The sequence below is a fragment of the Pantherophis guttatus genome, chromosome 15, assembly GCF_059756535.1.
Source record: "Pantherophis guttatus breed Tessera chromosome 15, ASM5975653v1, whole genome shotgun sequence".
Lineage (NCBI taxonomy): Eukaryota > Metazoa > Chordata > Lepidosauria > Squamata > Colubridae > Pantherophis > Pantherophis guttatus.
In genome coordinates, this window is record NC_142077.1 from 3,081,324 (window position 1) to 3,104,000 (window position 22,677).

The window sequence follows — 22,677 nt, forward strand, 5'->3', positions numbered from 1 at the left end:
CTAGCAACTGGGGTTGGGAAGCATGTTACATATTTAATATGTGTGCAGCTTTCTTGGAACTGCTGAAAAGACCGTGCCGTAGATGGGAGATAGATGATGATAATAATAACAACAACAACAACAGAATAACAGAGTTGGAAGGGACCTTGGAGGTCATCTAGTCCAACCCCCTGCCCGAGCAGAAGGCCCTACACCATTTCTGAACAGAGGGCAGTTCGGTCTCTTCTTGAAAAGCCTCCAGGGATGAAGTTCCCACATCCCTCACCCTCTGTTGAAGGAGGGCTGTTCAATTTGGACACAGATGGCCTCTTTGAGCCCTCTTTCAAACCGGCAGTCCTCTCGGGCCAAATCACACCCATTTGCACTACTCGGGTAGAATAGAATAGAATAGAATAGAATAGAATAGAATAGAATAGAATAGAATAGAATAGAGAAGAGAAGAGAAAAGAGAAGAGAAGAGAAGAGAAAATAATAGAATAGAATAGAATAGAATAGAGAAGAGAAGAGAAGAGAGAAGAGAAGATAAAATAATAGAATAGAACAGAACAGAACAGAATAGAGAAGAGAAAAGAGAAGAGAAGAGAATAGAAAATAATAGAATAGAATAGAATAGAGAAGAGAAGAGAAGAGAAGAGAAGAGAAGAGAAGAGAAGAGAAGAGAAGAGAAGAGAAGAGAAGAAAATGGGGAATGGAGAATGGAGAATGGAATGGAAGGGAAGAGGAGAGGAGAGGAGAGGAGAGGAGAGGAGAGGAGAGGAGAGGAGAGGAGAAGAGAAGAGAAGAGAAGAGAAGAGAAGAGAAGAGAAGAGAAGAGAAGAGAAGAGAGAAGAGAAGAGAAGAGAAGAGAGAAGAGAATAGAATAGAATAGAATAGAATAGAATAGAATAGAATAGAATAGAATAGAATAGAATAGAATAGAATAGTCAGTCGTTCCAAAATAAATAATAGGAATGTAAGAAATAGAAATAGAATAACAGAGTAGGAAGGGACCTTGGAGGTCTTCTAGTCCAACCCTCTGCTTAGGCAGGAAACCCTATGCCAATTCAGATAAATCGTTGTCCAATCTCTTCTTAAAAACTTTCCAGTGTTGGAGCATTTACAACATCTGGTGGCAAGTTGTTCCACGGATTAATTGTCCTCACTGTCAGGAAATTCCTAGAATAATCCCCCGGAGCAGCTCCTTAAGCAGTAAAAAAAAATTAGAACTCAGAATTCCAACACAATGAGAAGAAAATAAAATAAAATAAAATAAAATAACAAATATTAGTCCTAAATAAGTTCAGCCAGAGAGCTCCAGCGAGAGAGAAACAGAATGGACAAGTTTCCTCAGTCACTGAGTGAGAAAGACTGGCGTAGGTGTCACAGAGTGAGCATGGCCAGTCAGAGGAGAGAGAAATTCTGCACTCCGTGTTTTCCAGTACGAGGAGAAGAACCCAGTCAATGGATTGGAGGAGCAGCGTACTGGGAAACGGCTGTCGCCAGAGTTGGGGGTGATTTTATTATAGGACATTAATTGATTGGATTCTTCGTTTTTTTAGTAGTTTTATTGTTTTAAATGAGGTTTTACGTTCTGTAAACTGTCTGGAGTCCCCATGAGCGAACAGGCGGCAATATAAAGTCAATAAATAAATAAATAAAATGAAATAAAAAAAAGAGTTGTCATCGCCGCAAGACTAAACTGAAGCTCGGATGGGGAGAGGACGCAGGTGGCTTCGCGCACATACCTACACCGTGCTTGCTCCTCGTAAAGTAAATTAAAAAGCTGGTTGCAGTGACTGCAGATGGGTTGCTAACAGGTGCAAAGGAAAACATTAGCACTTTTAGCAGATGCCCTGGAGGAGAGGTGTGTGTGTGTGTGCGCGTGGAATTGAGGTGTCCTGGACAATTGATTCCCACCCTCTGCTTCTTGCAGGGGGCGAGGGCGGCAAAACAATTAACGCTAATGGGGCACCTGACGAGGAGACCCTGTCATTTCCCCCGAGGACGGCTGAGGGAGAGGGCGCTAAAACAGTCATCAGAAAGTGCAAATTTCAGCTTGACTCGGGACAAGCTGACATCCGGGTGAGGAGGATCACCTTCGGGGTTATTAAAACCCCAGCATCTGCCTAGCCTGGGTCCTCGACAGGTGGATGAAACTGCCAAACTTGGGCTAAACAGCCAACCATAATGATGATGATGATGATGATGATGATGATGATGATGATGATGATAATAATAATAATAATAATAATAATAATAATAATAATAATACACAGCCGAGATGGCTGCTGGCAATTTTGTCCGACAGCTAGCTCTTTCTTTCTTTCTTTCTTTCTTTCTTTCTTTCTTTCTTTCTTTCTTTCTTTCTTTCTTTCCTTTCTTCCTTTCTCTCTCTTTCTTTCCCTCCTTCTGTTTCTCCCTCCATGTCTCTCTTTCCCTCCTTCACCCTCTCTGTCTCTTTCTCTTTCCTTCCCTCCCTGACTCTTTCTTTCCCTCTCTCCCTCCGTCTTTCTCTCCTTCTCTCCCTCTCGTCTTCCTTTCTTCCCTCTCTGTCTCTCTCTTTCTCTCTCTCTCCCTGACTTTCTCTCTCTCTTTCTCTCTCTCTTTCCTTCCTTCTCTCCCTCCCTTTCTCTCCCTCTCTTCTTCCTTTCCTCCCTCTCTGTCTCTCCCTCCGTCTCTCTTTCTCTCTCTCTCCTTCCCTCCCTGTCTCTTTCTCTCTCTCCCCCTCCCTGTCTTTCTCTCCCTCTCTTCTTCCCTTCCTCCCTCTCTGTCTCTCTTTCTCCCTCCCTCCCTATCTCTCTCTTCCCCTCTCTCCCTCCGTCTTTCTCTCTTTCTCTCCCCTTCTTCCCTCTCTGTGTCTCTGTCTCTCTCTTTCTTGTGTTCGGGAGTGGGCTTCAAAAAAATTTAGCAAGGGGTTCTCTGCCTGGTTGCTGGGTGGGCGTGGCCTAGTCGGCCTCTTGCACCACAGCGGAAGGGGAGGTTGTTTTTGGCCTCCCTGGGCTCCGGAGGCTTTTCTCGAGCCTCCGGGAGGACAAGAATGGCCTCCCCAGGCTTCGGAGGCCCTCTGGAGGCTGGAAACAAACTTCCAGTACGTCCATTTTTCGCCGTCCCCGAGCCTCCATGCGCGCCCTGTACTTACCTGCATCCAAAACGGGTCGCGGGGGGATTCCTAGGAGGGGCGGGGTAGGCGGGGCCAGCCAGGAGTGGGATTTGGGGGTTCTCCGAACTGCACAGAATCTTAGCTAGAGGTTCTCCCGAACCCCTGCGAACCCCCAGCAGCCCCACCCCCTGGTTGTGTTGTGGGTCAAAACATCCCACCGGCTCAAGGTGATCGGATTTGTTGGTTAAAAAGCCGGAGGGAACTTACCATCAATCCCCAGGGCTCCTTGCTGCCTGTTTTCCGGACAAGGTTCGAACTGATTTATAATTTCCAAGCAGTGTTCCTTGGTGACGTTGCTCATCTAAATAAATAAAAAAGGAAATAGTGATGTAGACAAATCGGGGCGTTCACGTGACATTTATCCGGTGGTCTTGGTAATGTGGATGTTTCCTTTTTCCAATCGCATCCAGCGTTCCTGTCTTTCAACCAACGCAAAGAGATTTTAAGCAGGGGGTTGGACTAGAAGACCTCCAAGGTCCCTTGCAACTCTGTTTATTCTATTCTATTCTATTTATTTCCAATTATTCTATTCTATTCTATTCTATTCTATTCTATTCTGTTCTGTTCTGTTCTGTTCTGTTCTGTTCTATTTATTTCCAATTATTCTATTCTATTCTGTTCTGTTCTGTTCTATTCTATTTATTTCCAATTATTCTATTCTATTCTATTCTGTTCTGTTCTGTTCTGTTCTGTTCTATTTATTTCCAATTATTCTATTCTATTCTGTTCTGTTCTGTTCTATTCTATTCTATTTATTTCCAATTATTCTATTCTATTCTATTCTATTCTATTCTATTCTATTCTATTCTATTCTATTCTATTCTATTCTATTCTATTCTATTCTATTCTATTCTCCTTCATGACAATCAGCGAATCTGTGGTCTTCAAGCCACCAGATATTGGCAGGTCATTTTGGGTAAAATGCCAATGGTACAATAGAATGGAATAACAGAGTTGGAAGGGACCTTGGAGGTCTTCTAGTCCAACCCCCTGCCTAGGCAGGAAACCCGACACCACTTCAGACAAATGGTTATCCAACCTCTTCTTAAAAACTTCCAGTGTTGGAGCATTCACAACTTCTGGAGGCAAGTTGTCCCACGGATTAATTATTCTAACTCTCAGGAAATTTCTCCTTAGTTCTAGGTTGCTTCTCTCCTTGATTAGTTTCCACCCGTTGCTTCTTGTCCTGCCCTCAGGTCCTTTGGAGAACAGCTTGACTCCCTCTTCTTTGGGGCAGCCCCTGAGATATCGGAACACTGCTATCATGTCTCCCCTAGTCCTTCTTTTCATCAGAGTGCTGGGGCAGGACCGTCCCATCCGTGCCGTCCCAAAGGGGCATCACCCATACTGAGATGGCTAGTTTTTCCAAGTTTGAACAGCAGGGTTTTCGTAAGCTCATCCTGTTCCATCTTGATAAATGCAGGAAAAGATGGAACAAATACGCGTCGTATTTTTGCATTTTTTTAAAAGGCATTTTTGGGGAGGGACGGTTTCCTTCTGGCGCTTTCCCTCTGCAAGGAGACCCTTCCACCGCTGTTTTTCCACAACTGCAGTAGGAAATTTGGAGAAAATGTTGTGAAAGAAAGAAAGAAAGAAAGAAAGAAAGAAAGAAAGAAAGAAAGAAAAAACCAAAAAACCGGAGTTCCAAGGGGAACGTCGATCCAGGAGGACTGGGTTAAAAACCGGGATTTAAGGAAACTCCTGAACTGCAGCCAATTAGCCGATGTTTGCATCCCTTCCAAAAGGGAACAAGACAAAAAAAAACAAAAAAAACCCACTACCCAAAATTGTATTCCTGCCAATTAAATCCTTTATAATAGAAGCAGGGGATCAATAATCCAGTGGTGCAGAAGCCAATTCTTCGTTTAGAGCAACTAAGAAACGCCTGGGCCAATAGTCCTTGACTTATGACGATAACTGAGCCCAAAATTGATGTTGTCAATTTGGGGAGGCTCATAGCACACCCACACTCTGCACAAACAGCAATATGCAAGGCGTAGGATCCAGCCATCGCTTCACAAGGGTATCGCAATGCAAGCGCTCGGCCAGGATAAATGGATCTGCGTAGGGCTTGTAGCTCAGTTCACTGGAAAGCAGACATTAAATCAATGTGGAAGCACCGAACAGGCATTGCATTAGAGAGCGGCGCACGGACCGTTAACAGACAGTGCGTAAATATCCTTCGGGGCAGGTGTGCCTAGTGGTGGAATCTAGCCACTGAAGCAGAAAGGATGAATCATTTAACACAAAGAGGCAGGGGGAAAAAAAAAAAACAACGTATCTGGGTTTTATTCCACAGCTCCCAACATTTAAACGAGGACAAATTTTTTTAAATCAAGATTTGCTTCCCATCATAAAATTGCGCACGCCGCCTTAAAAGTTGTTTACCGGATGAGATGATAAACCGAGCAAAAGAAGAAAGGCAGGGAGAAGAAGAAGAACGAAGTACTGCTCAATTTACGATGAAAAATTGAGCCAGCTGTAGCTAAGTGAGACATTCGTTAAGTGAATTTATGCCCCCAGCGATCGTTCACAGTTACGACGAAAAAAAGCGACGTAGGAGCGGTTTCCCCCCCCCCCACAATTACAACCACGGCTACGTCGTCGAAATTCAGATGCTCGGCAACTGACTCACATTCATGACGGTGAGCCCCTTTTTGCGACCTTCTGTCCAACAAAGCCCGTGGGGAAACCGGATTCACTTAACGACGGTGTGACTAATTTAACAGCCGCGACGATTTACTTAGCGGCTGTAGCAAGAAAGAAAACTCACTGGAGAAGTGTCCCGCTTGGCGACATAAGTTTTGGCCTCAATGGTGGTCGTAAGTCGAGGACTCCCTGTGACGAGCCTTCCAACCGAATGACGATTAGTTTTAGGGCCTCTTTGGCAGCATCCCACCCAGAGGGAGGGAGGAAGGGAGGGAGAGGGGGAGAAAGAGAGAGACAGAGAAAGAAGGGGAGAGAGAGAGAGAGAGGGAGAGAAAGAGAGAGAGAGAGGGAGAGGGAGAGAGAGAGAGAGAGAGAAAGAAGGGGGGAGAGAGAGAGAGTGTGTGAGAGAGAGAGAGAAAGAAGGGGAGAGAGAGAGAGGGGGAGAGAAAGAGAGAGAGAGAGAGGGAGGGAGAGGGAGAGAGAGAGAGAGGGAGGGAGAGGGAGAGAGAGAGAGAGAGAAAGAAGGGGAGAGAGAGAGAGAGAGGGAGAGAAGGGGGGAGAGAGAGAGAGAGATTTTCTGCTGGCAACTGAAACCAAAGAATCCGGAGAGACCCAAAGGAGGTCGCACGAGGCGGAGAGAGGTATGTGTGACACCTTCACGCCCATCTACCTTTTGCTCGGTGTCCAGGAAACGTTTGAGATCCTCGGGATCCAGGAAGTCCTTATGGTTACTGTAGGTGAGCATGAGAAGGTACAAGTCGCGCCGGGTGGACATCATCTTGTAGAAAGCGCAGAACTCTTCGAAGTCCAGGGTTCCCTGGTTGTCATCCGTGTCAGCCTCCTGTTGAAAGAACGGGAGGGGAAAGCAGAGGGTACAAGAGTAACAGGAGAGTTGGGAGGGACCTTGGAGGTCTTCTAGCCCAACCCCCTGCTTAGGCAGGCAACCCTACACCACTTCAGACAGATGGTTGTCCAACCTCTTCTTAAAAACTTCCAGTGTTGGAGCAGCCACACCTTCTGGTGGCAAGTTGTTCCGCTGGCTTAATTGTCAGGAAGTTTCTCCTTAATTCCAGGTTGGATCTCCCTCTGACTTAACTCCTAGAATTCCCCAGCCAGCATGCTTTAAGATTGCTGAATATAAAATCCTCGGGCTAGAAGGGACCTTGGAGGTCTTCTAGTCCAACCCCCTACTCAGGCAGGAGACGCTATAACATTGCAGACAAATGGCTGTCCAGTTATGGGTGCGCTATGGAGCACACCCATCATTTCTGGAGGCAAGTTGCTCCCCTGGTTAATTGTTCTGTCGGGAAAATTCCTCGTTATTCCCGTGTCATCTTCGTTTTACTCTGAAGGGCCTTTAGATGTAATGGCCTGTGGGAAGGGCCTTGGGAGTCAGGAGGAAAAGCCACCGGCTGGACGATGGGCGGAAAAGAGGCAGCTGAGCCCACCGAAGGAAAAGGGGCGCGTGGGAAGCATCTCATAACATAACAGAGCAACCAAGTTGGAAGGGTCCTTGGAGGTCTTCTAGTCCAACCCCCTGCCTAGACCATTTCAATCAATCAATCAATCAATCAGAATAGAGCTGGAAGGGTCCTTGGAGGTCTTCTAGTCCAACCCCCTGCCTAGACCATTTCAATCAATCAATCAATCAATCAGAATAGAGCTGGAAGGGTCCTTGGAGGTCTTCTAGTCCAACCCCCTGCCTAGACCATTTCAATCAATCAATCAATCAATCAATCAATCAATCAGAATAGAGCTGGAAGGGTCCTTGGAGGTCTTCTAGTCCAACCCCCTGCCTAGACCATTTCAATCAATCAATCAATCAATCAATCAATCAATCAATCAGAATAGAGCTGGAAGGGTCCTTGAGGGTCTTCTAGTCCAACCCCCTGCCTAGACCATTTCAATCAATCAATCAATCAATCAATCAATCAATCAGAATAGAGCTGGAAGGGTCCTTGAGGGTCTTTTAGTCCAACACCCTGCCTAGACCATTTCAATCAATCAATCAATCAATCAATCAATCAATCAATCAATCAGAATAGAGCTGGAAGGGTCCTTGAGGGTCTTCTAGTCCAACTCCCTGCCTAGACCATTTCAATCAATCAATCAATCAATCAATCAATCAATCAATCAGAATAGAGCTGGAAGGGTCCTTGAGGGTCTTCTAGTCCAACCCCCTGCCTAGACCATTTCAATCAATCAATCAATCAATCAGAATAGAGCTGGAAGGGTCCTTGGAGGTCTTCTAGTCCAACCCCCTGCCTAGACCATTTCAATCAATCAATCAATCAATCAATCAATCAATCAATCAATCAATCAGAATAGAGCTGGAAGGGTCCTTGGAGGTCTTCTAGTCCAACCCCCTGCTCAAGCAGGAGACCTCCGGTGATGAAACACCTGCAACTTCTAGGAATAAAGAGATTGGGAATCCAGTACACATAACGACCATGGAGCAAAGCAGTCGGCATTAACAGATTTCACCGCATCCCATCACAACCACTGATTTTGGGGGGGATTTCCCCCCCCGCCCCCCCCAATCTCCGAGCGTTCTATTTCTTCCAACGGATCGTTGACTCCCTAATTTGCAAAACATCCGATTTCGTTTCCGAGACTGCCGTCGCGAGACCCTCGCGTGCCGCAACCATCTGCCGACCGCCAGCTAATGAACTCCAGCAATAGGCTGGAGCAATAGCCAGCAATAGGCCAGGATACGCTGGAGCTCCCTCCGCTTTCAGTAACCCGATTAGCCTCGTTCAACGCACACCGAATAATGGTGCCCAGGTTCCAACGGCCATTTTTTTTCCACCTTCTCCCCTCTGCAGAATTAAAGCCGCTTGGATGCTTGCGGAGTCACGCATCTGGACGCCAGGCGCAGCCAAAAAGCGGCCAGCTCGTTTGGAAACGGGGCAAAGCAGGTCGCGGTTGGGCTTGCCCCGGCGGAGGCTCTGCCTTAAGATGCTTTTCTGCCTGGTAGCAGAAGGTTCTGCGGCCCGAAGGAAGGAAGGGAAGAGGGAGGAAGGAAGGGAGGAAGGAGGGAAGGAAGGAAGGAAGCGAAGAGGAAGGGAGGAAGAAAGGAAGGAAGGGAAGAGGGAGGAAGGGAGAGAGAAAAAAGGGAAGAGGGAGGAAGGAAGGAGGGAGGGAGGAAAGAAGGAAGGGAGGGAGGAAGAGGGAGGGAGGAAGGAAGGGAAGGGGGAGGGAGGGAGGAGAGAGGGAGGAAGGAAGGAGAGAGGAAGAAGGAAGGGAAGAGGGAGGAAGGGAGGAAGGGAAGAGGGAGGAAGGGAGGAAGGAGAGAGGGAGGGAGGAAGAAAGGAAGGAGAGAGGAAGAAGGAAGGGAAGAGAGGGAGACAGAAAAAAGGAAAGATGGAGGAAGGAAGGAGGGAGGGAGAGAGGAAAGAAGGGAAGAGGAAGGGAGGGAAGAAGGAAGGGAGGAAGGGAAGAGGGAGGAGGGAGGGAGGAAGAAGGAAAGGGAGGAAGGAAGGAGGAAGGAAGAAGGAAAGGAAGAGGGAGGCAGAAGGAAGAGGGAGGGAAGAGGAAGGGAGACAGTAAGAAGGGAAGACGGAGGAAGGGAGGTGGGAGGCAGAAGGAAGAGAAGGAGGAAGGGAAGAAGAAGGGAGAAAGGAGGGAGGGAGGCGGAAGGAAGGAAGGGAGGGAGGGGGGAGCGAGGGAAGGAAGAAGGAAGGAAATCAAGCCAGTTAGACTAGGATCATTACAAAAAAAAAATTTGCCGGGACAGACGTGCGCGCGCACAACCGACACCCAAAACTGGATTTATTTATTTATTTTCACACCTGCCCTGTCTCTACTACATTCCACTTGTATCAAACACGGTTTTCCACGACTGAGATGGCCGATCCCGCTGAGGACATCCCGGGATGCCGCCATCTCTTTCCTGCCCCTGGGAATGCATTCTCCGTCCTATGGACGGGGAGCTATTAGGACTCGGGTGGGAGCGTTTCAGCCGGTGATGGGAAACGGGAAATTTCGATCCATTCCATCGATTGCCCAAATTGGCATCCTGCCTGCCAATCACCCGTAAATCCAGGTTGGGTTTTTCCCAGATAGCAGCCAATAACAATGGGGATTGCGTTGGCAGCCAAGTGTTGATGTGTGAAGATATAACTGCATGGATTAAAGAAGCAAAACAGTTATTTATTTTTTTTTCCTTTCAAAACCCAGGAATGAGACCTCAATTTAATAAACCTCAGGAAAATCAAGAGGTTCCTGTAAATTAGGTTTTACAGGGATGGGGGGGGGGGGGGGAAGCATGAAATTTCCTTGCCAGGCATTTAAAAACTCGCTTTGACAAATGAACGGTGTTAATTGGAAACTAGTAACATCTTTAGTAATAATCGGTGCATCTATTTCCCATTTAGTTCTCCCTTTTTTTCAAGCGGGCAAACGCACGCCGCTTTTCTCTACGGGTGGAAGGATTTCTTTTCTTAATCTTCCAACATTAAAGAGTGTGTGATATCTAACTTTTCCGTGGTGTTGCTATCTCTTTATGGCGGGCATTTTGCAGGGGGAAGCTAATCGAGGCAGAGAAAGAGAGAGAGAGGGGAAAAAAAGGAAGATTTTTTTTTTTGAAAAAGGGAGAAAAGCTTATTAAAAAAAAAAAACAGGGCTAACAATAGATATAAGTTCTCTCTTGCCGAGTTTCACAGAAATTGCTTCTGAGTTTTTTTGGTTTTTTTTTTTTGACATTACTGCCTCCAGCTTAAATATGGGCCGGATTGATTTGGGAGCAATTCAAAGAGATTTTAAGGAGGATTTTTTTTTTCTTCCCCCAGTGTTGCATCGATGACCCGTGCGAGAAATGTAAAAAATGAAGAGAGATTTTAAACTGTAAGCCCTCGCGATTTTAAATAATAGATTTAAGAGGGGAATGTAGAGGTTGACGGAGAGATCGGCAGAGAGCACACGGGCCCGTTCAGTTTGAGAACGTAAGTAAGTACTTGCGGGACCGCCTACTACCACCAATAGCCTCCCACCGGCCAGTACGCTCCCATAGAGAGAGGCTCCTCCGGGTGCCATCGGCCAAACAATGCTGACTGGCGGCCCCCAGGGGGAGAGCCTTCTCTGTGGGGGCACCTACGACCTGGAACGAGCTCCCCCCGGAGATACGGAGGATCCCGGATTTACGCACCTTCCGCCGCGCTTTAAAGACCTTATTATTTCACCAGGCGGGCCTGGCCTAACTTTCTCCCTCTTTTATAAAAGAAGTTTTAATTTTTAATATTTTTTAGTATTTTATATATTCAAACTTTAAAATTGGTTTCAAATTGATTGGGGTTTTAAATTTGTCTGGGCCAAAACTATTTAATTTGATTTTCATTCTGCTTTTTAAATTTTGTAGGTATGGATTTTATTGTTGGCTGTTCACCGCCCTGAGTCCTTCGGGAGTAGGGCGGTATATAAATCAAATAAAAGTAAAGTAAAGTAAAGTATAGCCCAACCGTAGAAATGGTCGACGTAGGTAGGGTCTCCTGCCTGAGTAGGGGGTTGGACTAGAAGACCTCCAAGGTCCCTTCCAACTCTATTCTGATTGATTGATTGATTGATTGATTGATTGATTGACATGGTCTATTGTTTCCTGTTTGAGCAGGGGAAGACCTGAATTTGATCTGAATTTCCTATCAGAAAACCAAAAAGGCGATATTGATATTTTTGGAATCTGTGTTTTCAATCAGCCCTAGCAACCGAACCGCCAGAAATCAAAGGAAGCAGGGCAGAGTTATTATTATTATTACTATTATTATTATTATTTATTCAATTTATATACCGCCCTTCTCCTATTGGACTCAGGGCGGTGCACAGCCCAGGATAAAAAACATACCAATACAAAATATAAAATCAATTAAAAGAATTATACAGCTTTGGCCCACAATTTAAAACAATCCAATTAAAACCCAATTTAGACTTAAAAAGCTAAAAAGCGCTAAAAAAAAAAAGGGGGGTGGGTATTCACGCCAGCCCTGCTTGATGGAAAAGAAAAGTTTTTAGGGCACGGCGAAAGGCCCGGAGATCTGGTATCCTTCGTATCTCCGGGGGCAAATCGTTTGCCTTTGTTTGAAAAAGACTGAGTTATTTTAGTAAATTAAGTTTCGTACAGACTTTGTGTGTGCTGCGTTCTTTGGGGTCCATAGCTGGGGCAGAACAGATGTTTGGTGGTAAGCCCGAGGGAGAGATGGACAGAGTTACATCAGCAACTGTTCCCCAGGCCAGCCAGCTGGCCCTCTGAGCAACCGCCACCTGCCTCATTAGACACAGCGGTACGGCACGATGGAGCCTTACCTTGAACATCTGCTTGACTTTCTGACGGGGGAGATTGACGTTTAGCTTGTGCATCAGTTGAAGGACCTCGTTGATGCTCAGGCTGCCGTCGCCGTTTTTATCTGCTTCGTCGAAGGTTTGCTTCAACCACATTTAGCCGGAGTTAAGGAAAGGGATAGGACGTTTCGGGAAGAAGGAGGGAGGCTCAGAAGAAGCCGAAAAATCAACTCTCCTTCCTGGAGAGCCATCGGATTGATTCGTCGTGCCAACTTCTGTTGGGAATGGCAGGGCGCCCCGATTCCTTCCCCATCTTTTTTTTAAACTGCAATTCTCTGTTAACAATTTTTCTCCAGGTCTACTAAAGAAGAAACTGGTTAGTCAGAAGCGACCGAGCAATAAAACCCAGTTAATAGAAGCCATCCTTCCATCTTGGTTTCACATCAGAACAGCTGCAGAACTCAAAGGCTTGGTTCGCTCCATGGGAAGACATTGTAAGGCCATCATTCATGCTAAAGGTTACCCAGTTCAGTATTAACTGACATGGTGATCATTTCTGTATATCTCGTTTTTTCCATGGTGATCATTTTTGTCTATCTCGTTTTTTTCTACGTGTTTCACTTTTCCTCTTTATACTGTAACTGCTATTCGAGGAGGAGGAGGAGAAGAGAAGAAAGAAGAGTAGAATAGAACGGAACGGAGCAGAATAACAGAAGTGGAAGGGACCTTAGAGGTCTTCTAGTCCAACCCCCCCCAGCTTAGGCAGGAAACCCAATGTCATTTCAGACAAAATGTTTGCCCAGTGTCTTCATTAGCCTACAAACTTTGGATCCCATCCCCCCCCCTCCCAAAAGGATACTGGTCCCTCGTCCTCTGCCGTTTGGACAGGCTGTCTTCATCGCTTATCCCCGCCATCAGGTACTTGAGGCCGGTGATCCACATCCGCGCTTCCTCTCCGTTCGAGGACACCAGGTCGAGGGATTCCATGTGGTCCCCATAGTAGATGGTGAAGCAGCAGTTGGGATCGAAGCTGCCGTCACTGTAGCGCTGGAAGATCTCCGACTGCTTCCCTTCGCACACTTCCTGGATGGAATCTATGGAGACTGTGGCCGGGGGAAGGGGGGGGAGAAGGGGGGAGGAAATGGAAGAATTAGAATACAGTGCTTGGCCTTTGAACAACGGGAGTGGCTGATGCCAGTGAGGTGAGGTTAGGAGGTGCAGAAGGAAGACAGAAAACAGCTGTCAGGACTGCCATGGCATTGCCTGCTGTCAGCCTGCCATACTCAACGGGGGAGGGGGGATAAGGGGAGGGTCAGCATGAGAGGAAATGAATCTATGCACATCTATTCATCTCCGCCACCTGCCTTTTATCCCCAGAGCTAGGGTGGGGCTTCACTAGCAGCGGCGGCTCTTCCGTCCCAAAGACCGGCCCATAGATTTCCACTGCTCTCCTCTCCTCTGCCTTCTGAGCATTGGCTCGTCAGGCACTGGACCTAGCTGTTCCTCCTCTTCCTCATCAGCCACCTCCAGACTGGGGGGCTGTTGACTCTCCATCTGAGGGCTGATGGACGGCCCAGGCTCTGTCTCTGCCTCTGTCTCTCTCTGCCAGCTCCATTCCCTCTTCCCCCTTCGATCTCTCAGGTTGCCTTGATGCGAACCCTGGCCTATGGCAACTCGAGAGCAGGCCAGGGATACTTTGCGAGTTGACATACAGTATGACACAGAACACTGGACTAGACATGTCACAAAATTCTGATCTGTGACCGTAATCAAAGACGGATCGCCTTGAAACGCTTCACTTACTTTTCGCCTTTTCATTTTTTCGCGAGGGCCTCCAGCGAATGCACGACTTGTGTTCATCCAGGTAATAGAAACGGACGAGACCTTTGGAGCTGCCCCTGAGTTTGATCATCTGAGTGCCGTCTTGCATGGAATTCATACATTTTTCCACTATGGGGGGGAAAAGAAAGAGAGAGAGAAAAAAAATCTATATATATTTGTTATGCTAAAGATCGCGTCAATCGTGCCGCACGCTCGATTTACAGAGGTTAAGGCAACAAAAGTTTTTAATGGGAAAATCAAGATGTAGGTTTAAGAAAATGCATTCCCAGCTGCAAATCCCAGCGTGTAGTTTTGTAAGGCGTTTATTTTAGAGGCGAGCTGCGTCTCAAAACACGGACCAATGGTGAAAATCAATATATAAACTGCTTTCCAGGGAGTGAAAAGATGCAGGATTTGCAAATTGGGTAAAATCTGCTTATCGGATGGATTTACTCCAGATGCGGCCTGATATCTACCCTCCATTACCTCACAGTGATAAGTGTTAGAGCCTTGCCCACAAACGCCTCTTTTGTCAATCTTAACCACAAATTGCAACACAATCTAATTACTCTTTATTACCTTAAGTTTCGGTTTGCATTGACTCTTTCCCTTAGTTACTGCCTTAGTTGATCTGAGCGATGAGCTCTCTTATAACGCCACCGAATTCTGTTCGATAGCTGGCGAGATCTAGGAGTATCTTGTCAGGAACAGTTTGACCGCGTTTTTATTTAACATTATTTGCCTCATTCTGAGAAGAGAAGAGAAGAAGAGAAGGAGAAGAGAAGAGAAGAGAAGAGAAGAGAAGAGAAGAGAAGAGAAGAGAAGAGAAGAGAAGGAGAAGGAGAAGGAGAAGGGAAGAGAAGAGAAGAAGAGAAGGAGAAGAGAAGAGAAGAGAAGAGAAGAGAAGAGAAGAGAAGAGAAGGAGAAGGAGAAGGGAAGGGAAGAGAAGAGAAGAGAAGAGAAGAGAAGAGAAGAGAAGAGAAGAGAAGAGAAGAGAAGAGAAGAGAAGAGAAGAGAAGAGAAGAGAAGAATACAGTAGAGTAGGGTAGAGTAGGGTAGAGAAGAGAAGAGAGAATAGAGTAGAGAATAGAATAGAAATAGAATAGAATAAGAGTAGAAATAGAAATAGAAATAGAAATAGGGTGGAGTGGAGTGGAGTGGAGTGGAGTGGAGTGGAGTGGAGTGGAGTGGAGTGGAATGGAATGGAATGGAATGGAATAGAATAGAATAGAATAGAATAGAATAGAATAGAATAGAATAGAATAGAATAGAATAGAACAGAACAGAACAGAACATTTGCCTTCTTTTATCTAGTTAATCTAATTAATTTTATCTGCTATCTTACTTTAGCCTGGTCAATGACCAAATATTTTTAACCATGGCCAACATCTTTCGTTCTCTTTACAATACACCTCTTGCAATACTAGACAACACAATATCAACAGTAGAGTCCTTCAAGTCTCTAGGTTCTATCATATCTCAAGACTGAAAATGGACACCTAACATCAAAAAACCCACAACAAAGAATGTTCTTTCTACGCCGACTCTGAAAGCTCAAACGGCCCAAGGAGCTGCTGATCCAGTTCTACAGAGGAATTATTGAGTCTGTCATCTGGACCTCCATAACTGTCTGGTTTGGTTCTGCAACCCAACAAGACAGGCGCAGACTTCAGAGGATCATTAGAACTGCAGAAAAAAACCATGGCTGCCAACCTGCCTTCCATGGAGGACCTCTATACTGCACGAGTCAAAAAGAGGGCTGGGAAAATATTTACAGACCCCTCACATCCTGGACATAAACTGTCTCAACTCCTACCCTCAAAACGACGCTATATAGAGCAGTGCACACCAGAACACTGCTTGGGTTTTTTTGACTTGCCTCCCAAATTCGTCTCTTAAATCTCCGTCAATGTCTATTTCTTGGATGTCCATGGGGGGGGGGGGTTCAGCTCATTCTGACAACCCTCCCAAAATTCAAGAATGGGACAAAGAGCAAGGATGAAGGGGCCACTCCGACCCAACCTGGGCCAAGGGAGATGATGGCGAATTTTGAAAGCTTTGCGATTTAAGAACTCACAAAGGCACAAGGGGACGGACGGACGGACTGATGGACAACAAACTGTCTTTTTTGGCGTGGAAGGAAGACGTTAAACGTTCCCAACCTCAAGAATGTTGAACTGGATCCCAACTGGGATCCAGACATATTCAGACAAGGCAGAACTTCTGCATGGATTCTCTGTATGGAATCATAGAGATATTGGGCCGGAAGGGACCTCGGAGGTCTTCTAGTCCAGCCCCTTGCCCAAGCCGGATAAATGGCAACCTTTAATTTCATTTAAGGTTTTAATTAAAACCCTTTTAATAAGCCTTTACTTCCAGGGCTGATAAACCCCTCAAGAAAGAAAAGGCCCTTCCAAAAAGATTCCCCTTTTTGTGGTTTTTGCTGAAAAAAACGGCCAGCGGCTCCGAAGCTCTAGGATAAATCAAATTGATCTTTGGGTCGAGAAGGGCAAATCACGCGTTTAAAATAGGAATAACAACAAAATATTGACGTGCACCGTGGCAAAAGAAAAAAAAGCAACAGCGCTGTTCTTTTGATTTTGTTTTATTTCTCTTCTGATCTGACAGGAGAAGTACGCAGGTCGTCTCGCACGATATGAAGCGGCGGCAAAGCGACAGATGTGGGAGGGTTCGGCCGCAGTATTTCAACGCCTGGATGTTTTTAAATAACCGTATTTCGTTTGGGAAGAGGTTCAATCGACATATTTTTAACCCCCTTTCCCAAATTACGGATCTACCTCTACGGTTCGAACGCCTGGAAACCCGAGCTCTTCCCCAACGGCACCCCAAAATAGGAGATTAAAAATTATCCATCATTTCTCAAGTCGAATCCAACGAAGTGAAGGTTTAATTGAAATTTTCGGCTTCGGGAACGGACGTCGCGTGTGCATACATTCCTTAAATTGTCCTGAGGTTGAGGGGAGGGGTATTCAAACAGACACATACACACACACCAATTCTGATTGGGATATTAATGCGATTTGCAGGCATTCACCTCTGGATAGACTAACCCCCTCCCGGGTTTTAATATTTGGGAGCGCTGAAAGATGAAAAAAAGGATTGACAGATGGCCTTTGTTTCTGACGAGGGAGCCTGGTGGCACCAAGGCATGTCTCCCAGAAAACCTCTGAAGCCAAGCAGGGGAACAAAGAACGCTTGTATCTGATCGTCTTCCGGGACTCCGTGTCCAAGGAAACGTGACCAGCTCCTGAAGGGTTGAAGGATTCGGATGTTCCTGAGACATCTGGACTCGAACGGTGACCCGGTAGTACCATCCACAAGTACTTTTCGGTTTCAAGAACCAGGTTGAGGAAGCGTAAGGATTTCAGAGTGCTGGATTGGATCAAATAAGAGTGCCAGGGTTTCGACGGATGCCCTAATTAAATCGTGAGCCTCGAACCAAGCTTCAAAAGAAATCCAGTTATTTATTAGGAGCTTCATGTCGGCACGTTCCCAAGTGAAGCCAGCTCTGATCCCACGTAATTTACACCCCAATCATTACCCTGTTTCTCCCCTCCCCCCCCCAGGGTGTGTCATCAATTACATTCGCCAACAGAGCAATTTTGCGGGTTGTAGAGATCACTCCCCTCAGGCCGCTGTGGGTAACCCTGGGAGACAGCCTTGAGAGAGATAAGTCTGGAATGTGCATCTGTCTTTGGCTGCCGTGCTGTTTCATCAGTTTCCCATCCCTCTTGCCTATGGCAACTCAAGAGCATGGCAGGGATGCTTTGCGAATTGACATAGAGAGGTTCCCGGCAAGTGGCATTCAGTGATAAGACTTCTACTGAGTTTGGAGTTTCTGCAAAAGCGCAACTTGGGCCCCACAAACAGATCTGGGAAACTATCCAAGCTGGCAGTTTGCAGTGACTGCTAACACGGCGGAGGTTGTAGGAACTGGGTATGTCTAGTCTAGTGAAAAGAAGGAATAGGGGGTGACATAATATCAATATTCCAGTATTTCAGAAAGAAGAGAGGTTCAGGCTATTCTCCAAAGCACGAAAAGGCAAGACAGGAAGCAATGGATGGAAACTCATCAAGGAGAGAAGCAACCTAGAACTAAGGAGGAATTTCCTGGCGGTGAGAATGATGAACCAGTGGAACGTCTTGCCACAGGAAGCTGTAGCAGCTCCACTACCGGAGGTTTTTTAAGGAGAGATTGGACAAACCATTTCTTTGAAATGGAATAGGGTTTCCTGCTAGAGCATCTAGGTTGGACTAGATGACCTCCAAGTTCCCTTCCAACTCTGACGATGATGATGTCCTCCTTGGAGAATCGGAGGATTATTCTAACGCAAGTATTTATTTATTGTATTTATTAGTCATATTTCTATGCCGCCCACTCTCCAAGGACTCTGGGCGGCTTACACCAAAGACAGTATACTAAATAGCGTATTGCCCCCTAACAATCTGGGTCCTCATTTTACCCCCAAGGCAGCAAACTGATCTGCTACTTAATCTTATCACCATCTGCTCGCCGTGCGTCGGTGTCTTTATTGAAAAGACCCCTAAGCCACCATTCCAAAGAAGTGACAAAATATTACCTTATAAAAGTATTCCAGGGCAAGCATTAACCTCTGCATTTAAGGAACAAGGCAGAGAGACAGTTTTAGGGCAGCCATGGCATTTAAAATAACCAATAACATTTAAAATAGAACCATAACCCTAATTATTTAAAAAAAGCCATTACGTTTAAAATGCTCCGAGCAAATACCGCGGAAAAGTCAAAACATCGACTATAAAAAAAAAAAAGGAGATGCCCTAGTAATGAGAATTACATTTTAACAAGCTAATTAAAATGAAAAAGGAGCGAGAAAAGGTTTGCACGGATTCAGGGCTAACGTTGACATGAGTCCAGCCTCATTCTGTCTGGTCAGGCAAGTTTAAATTTTAATCAGCAATCTTTTAAACAAACTTGGAAAATCAAATTAAGTTTTTCTCCTTAATCAAATTACAGATGAAATGAAATCCTGTAAAAAAAAAATAAAAATAAAAGATAGGAATGTCAAAATACAACGGGACAAAATCAACTGTTTTTCTCCTTAATCAAATTACAGATGATAGGAAATTCTTAAAAAAAATATATATATATAAAAGATAGGATTTTTTTTTTTTTTTACCTTCTGGAACTTAAAAACTGAACAGATATTTAGCATCAAGACAGACGGGAAATAAGAATGTCGTTTCACTCACCGAAGTTCTCAAACTGAGCCAAATCTTTCCAAAAAAAAAGAAAAGAAAAGCAAAAGCAATCTAAGAATGAAATGAACAGAGTGTGTCTGGCCAAGTTGAAATAAATTATAGCTAGATTGCCAGTAAAGCTGTATTAAAACAGTTTAGGGAATTCTCTTCTTGCTAACGATACGTCAACGCTTGATATATAGTGGTATGTTCAGATGGACAGAATCTTAATTGCTTCATTAAGAAAACACAAATAGCCAAGATTGTAAAAAAATATGCACTGTAGGGACAATCAGCCTCGACTTCCATACATTTCATCCCCCTTCAAAGCCATCCTAATTGGTCGCTGCTACTCCTTTCTTGTGACAGGGAGTTCCACCGGTGATCGTGGAAGATTAGCTGCGGGAAAACACGGTCCTTTGCACAGCCCCTCTGCAAATGTCAATAGGCCAACCCGTCACTATATTTTATATTAGAACAGGGGTCAGCAACCTGCGGCTCTGGAGCCGCATGTGGCTCTTTCGCCCCTCTGCTGCGGCTCCCTGTCACTCAAAATATGCATCACAACCGCTAATGTGCGACACCCACCGGCACGCGATTTATCGAGCTTTTCAATCCCCGGTAGGCCAACCATGGATAAATCCAAGAAAAGAAAAGTTTCAGAAGAAAACAGAAGGTTTAATTCAACTACATAGGCTAGTTATGTGGCCGCTCAGGAAATAATCAGGTACGGGAAGAGTTTTTGTGGCTCCCGGTGTTTTCTTTTCTGTGGGAAACAGGTCCAAATGGCTCTTTGAGTGTTTAAGGTTGCAGACCCCTGTCTGAGAAGATCAATCTTGCAGCAGGGGTCTCCAACTTTACGACCTGTGGACTTCAACTCCCACAATCCCACAGAGGAATTCTGGGAGTTGAAGTTCCGCAGGTTGTAAAGTTGCCAAGGTTGGAGTCCTAAAGGGAAGGGACTCGGGGGCTCACGTCGCTGCTCTTACCAATTCGGCCCATCTTCCACTTGGGCGCCGCTGCGACGCTCCCGCCGACCCAGAAAAACGCCTCCGCCAAGCGGGCGACCGAAAACTTGGTTTGGAACAAAGAAGAGTGGGTAAGATCCATGTCGTAAAGCGAGGAGGCCGCTTTTGCCTTCGGTCCCAAGCTCGGAGACGGGATGAAATCTTCAGCGGCGAAACATACCTGGGCCCTTTGTCCGACTGAAACTCTTGTATTTTTATTTTTTTTAGAAAAAGTGGCTCAGTGGCTAAAGACACTGAGCTTGTCGATCAGAAAGGTCGGTAGTTCGAATCCCTAGCCCAAGTCTCCTGCGCGAGCAGGGGGTCAGACTAGATGACCTCCAAGGTCCCTTCCAACTCTTGCTACTGTTATAAAGCCGGTTTTCGCTCGGGAGATCATTCCTCCTTCTGTCCTTCTTCCAAGGCTACAAGGCAAACCTGGAGTTTTCCAAGGTTTGATTCATCCGAGCTGCTGGTGTGGGCTCCGAAGCGCTTTGAGAAATTAAAAACAGCGACAAAATTATATATGTATAAAATAATAATAATAATAATAATAATAATAATTCCTTTTTCTTTGCTTGCGGGGTCTCATCGTCCGTTCTCTCCCACGAGAATTATCCGCGGTTGGAGAAAGGTGAGTTTGGGCAACTCGGTGATTCTTGCCCTCCCATTATTTTCCCTGCCTTATCCGGGGAGTATTAGATGCTCTCCTCGTACGTAGCAGCTGTCTCTCTTCAGTAGAGCTGGCTAGTGCTGGGGGGAGCCCATCCCCGCCACATCTGGGGAAGGGGACCGCTCGAAATCCCGGTGAGTTTCTTCCGATGCCTGTTTGCAAAGAAGTTCGGATGGGCAGAGCAGAAGGAAGCCCTTCGGCCCTGGCACGGTGGTGGCCCCGGATGGAGATGTACATCGCTTGCGATCCATCTTGGATTCCCTCGTCTTTCACATATTTTGGAATCAAGCCAAGCCTTCTTCCTTGCTTTTACTTTTCAAAAGAGGGGGTTGTTGTAGAAGTGGCAGCTCAGCAAATTCCCAGCAGGACCCCCTCCTCCCCCTCCGTCCCCGAGGAAGAGGACGGGAAGAGAAGAAAAGGTATCCCGAGCTCAGGGCCAGTAATTCATGTTCTCCTGCAGCTTAAATCCGGTAAATCCCAAAAGCCGCGGCTTGCTTCTGTTTTATCCAGTTGAGAGATTTAAAGGTTTTGTGAGTGTGTGCTTGTTTGTGCTTCTGGGCGCATGAGAGGCGCAGCAGCTGTAGGAAAGTGAGACCGACCAAGAGGGTTTGGCTTGGAATTTATTTTGCTGTTTTTTTTTTCCCTGGAGTGGGCTGCCTCTCTATCCGACAAAAATCCCCGCCCGGCTGAGAAGGCAACAGTGCTGTGGGTTTCGACCCAAATTTTCTTTAAAAAAGAAGAGGCAAAGAAGGACGTTCTTACCAGCCAATTCCTTTAAAAAATTATTTATTCATTTCTTATTAAAGTATTGGACACAGCGCGACCATCCTGGCGTCATCTCCGCCGTACACACTAAAATATAAAGCAAATATCATATATACTCTTCAAACATTACTAAGTATATATATATAAGTAGTCATTAAAACTGCCCACAATATCATCAGGGTTCCAGCTACCAGCCCTGGACGACATCTTCGAATCTCGCTGTTGGAGAAAGTTGCACAACATTCTCAAGAGACTCTTCCCATCCTGCTCATAATCTTTTTGGACTGTTGCCTTCTGGCAGAAGATACGGAATAATTCAAACTCGGACCACACGTTTTCTGAATACTTTTTAATCCCAGAGCTATAATTGCACTCAACAATGAACTAAAGGGCCACCGTCAGTGAGCTGTTGGACAGCATGACTTGGTCTGTTGTGTGGATGTTTGGGTGGTTTAGGGGTGGGGGATTTGTGGTGGGTGGGTGGGTGTTTGGGGATTGCTTTGTGTGTTGGACCTGATCTTTGGGTGTTACATGAATTTCGTTGTGTGGGTATACTCTGTATACACGTACAATGACAATAAAGTTATTATTATTAATTATTCTGCCCAACGTACTCAGTTATATTTACATACTTTTACTTTACTAGTAAAAGTAATTCACATATATAACATCACATTTCGGATTTACAAATCCTAGTTATTTCCTGTTCCAACGTTTTATTACCCAACTAGGTCATATGATCAGTGTTACTGAATATGAAATCCTTCTGGAGCAGAAGTTATCTAAAGGTCCACGTCCCCCATAATATTGAGTTGATTCGGAGAGGGAATAAAGCAAGGATAAAGCGGAGAACTGGAGGCCTAATTCTTCATCTCCCAGGTAAAAAGAGTCAAAGTGCTTAAAGTCTGCAAGCTACTTAGAGAAGGTTGCTATTCTCGTCCCTCTTCAAATCCTCCGGTGGACTTTACGGAGATAGACAGCCACACACGTAGAGGTCGAGTACAATCTCCCGGACTTGTGAAGAACACGCCTTTGGAGTAGGGCCCTCCTCCTCCTCCTCTGAGGATTCACGCCGGTTTGAGAAGGTGGGGTTTTTTCCCCGCCCCTCAGTCGGTTCC

The 22,677-nt window shown here is 45.7% G+C and overlaps 1 protein-coding gene across 4 annotated transcripts in view; it reads right to left on the minus strand.

Moving 5' to 3' along the window:
• PLCH2 (phospholipase C eta 2) overlaps positions 1-22,677 on the minus strand; it is a 182,161-nt gene that overhangs the window by 49,499 nt on the left and 109,985 nt on the right. For 3 of the 4 annotated variants that reach the window (XM_087879286.1, XM_087879287.1, XM_087879288.1), the window contains 5 exons: positions 13,862-14,008; positions 12,916-13,161; positions 12,083-12,210; positions 6,459-6,629; positions 3,347-3,440 (listed from right to left, as the gene is read on the minus strand). In XM_087879286.1, the coding sequence (XP_087735412.1) occupies positions 3,347-3,440; positions 6,459-6,629; positions 12,083-12,210; positions 12,916-13,161; positions 13,862-14,008 (786 nt within the window). Of the gene's footprint in view, positions 1-3,346; positions 3,441-6,458; positions 6,630-12,082; positions 12,211-12,915; positions 13,162-13,861; positions 14,009-20,106; positions 20,297-22,677 lie in introns of those variants that run through there. The other variant, XM_087879289.1, reaches the window with a different exon arrangement.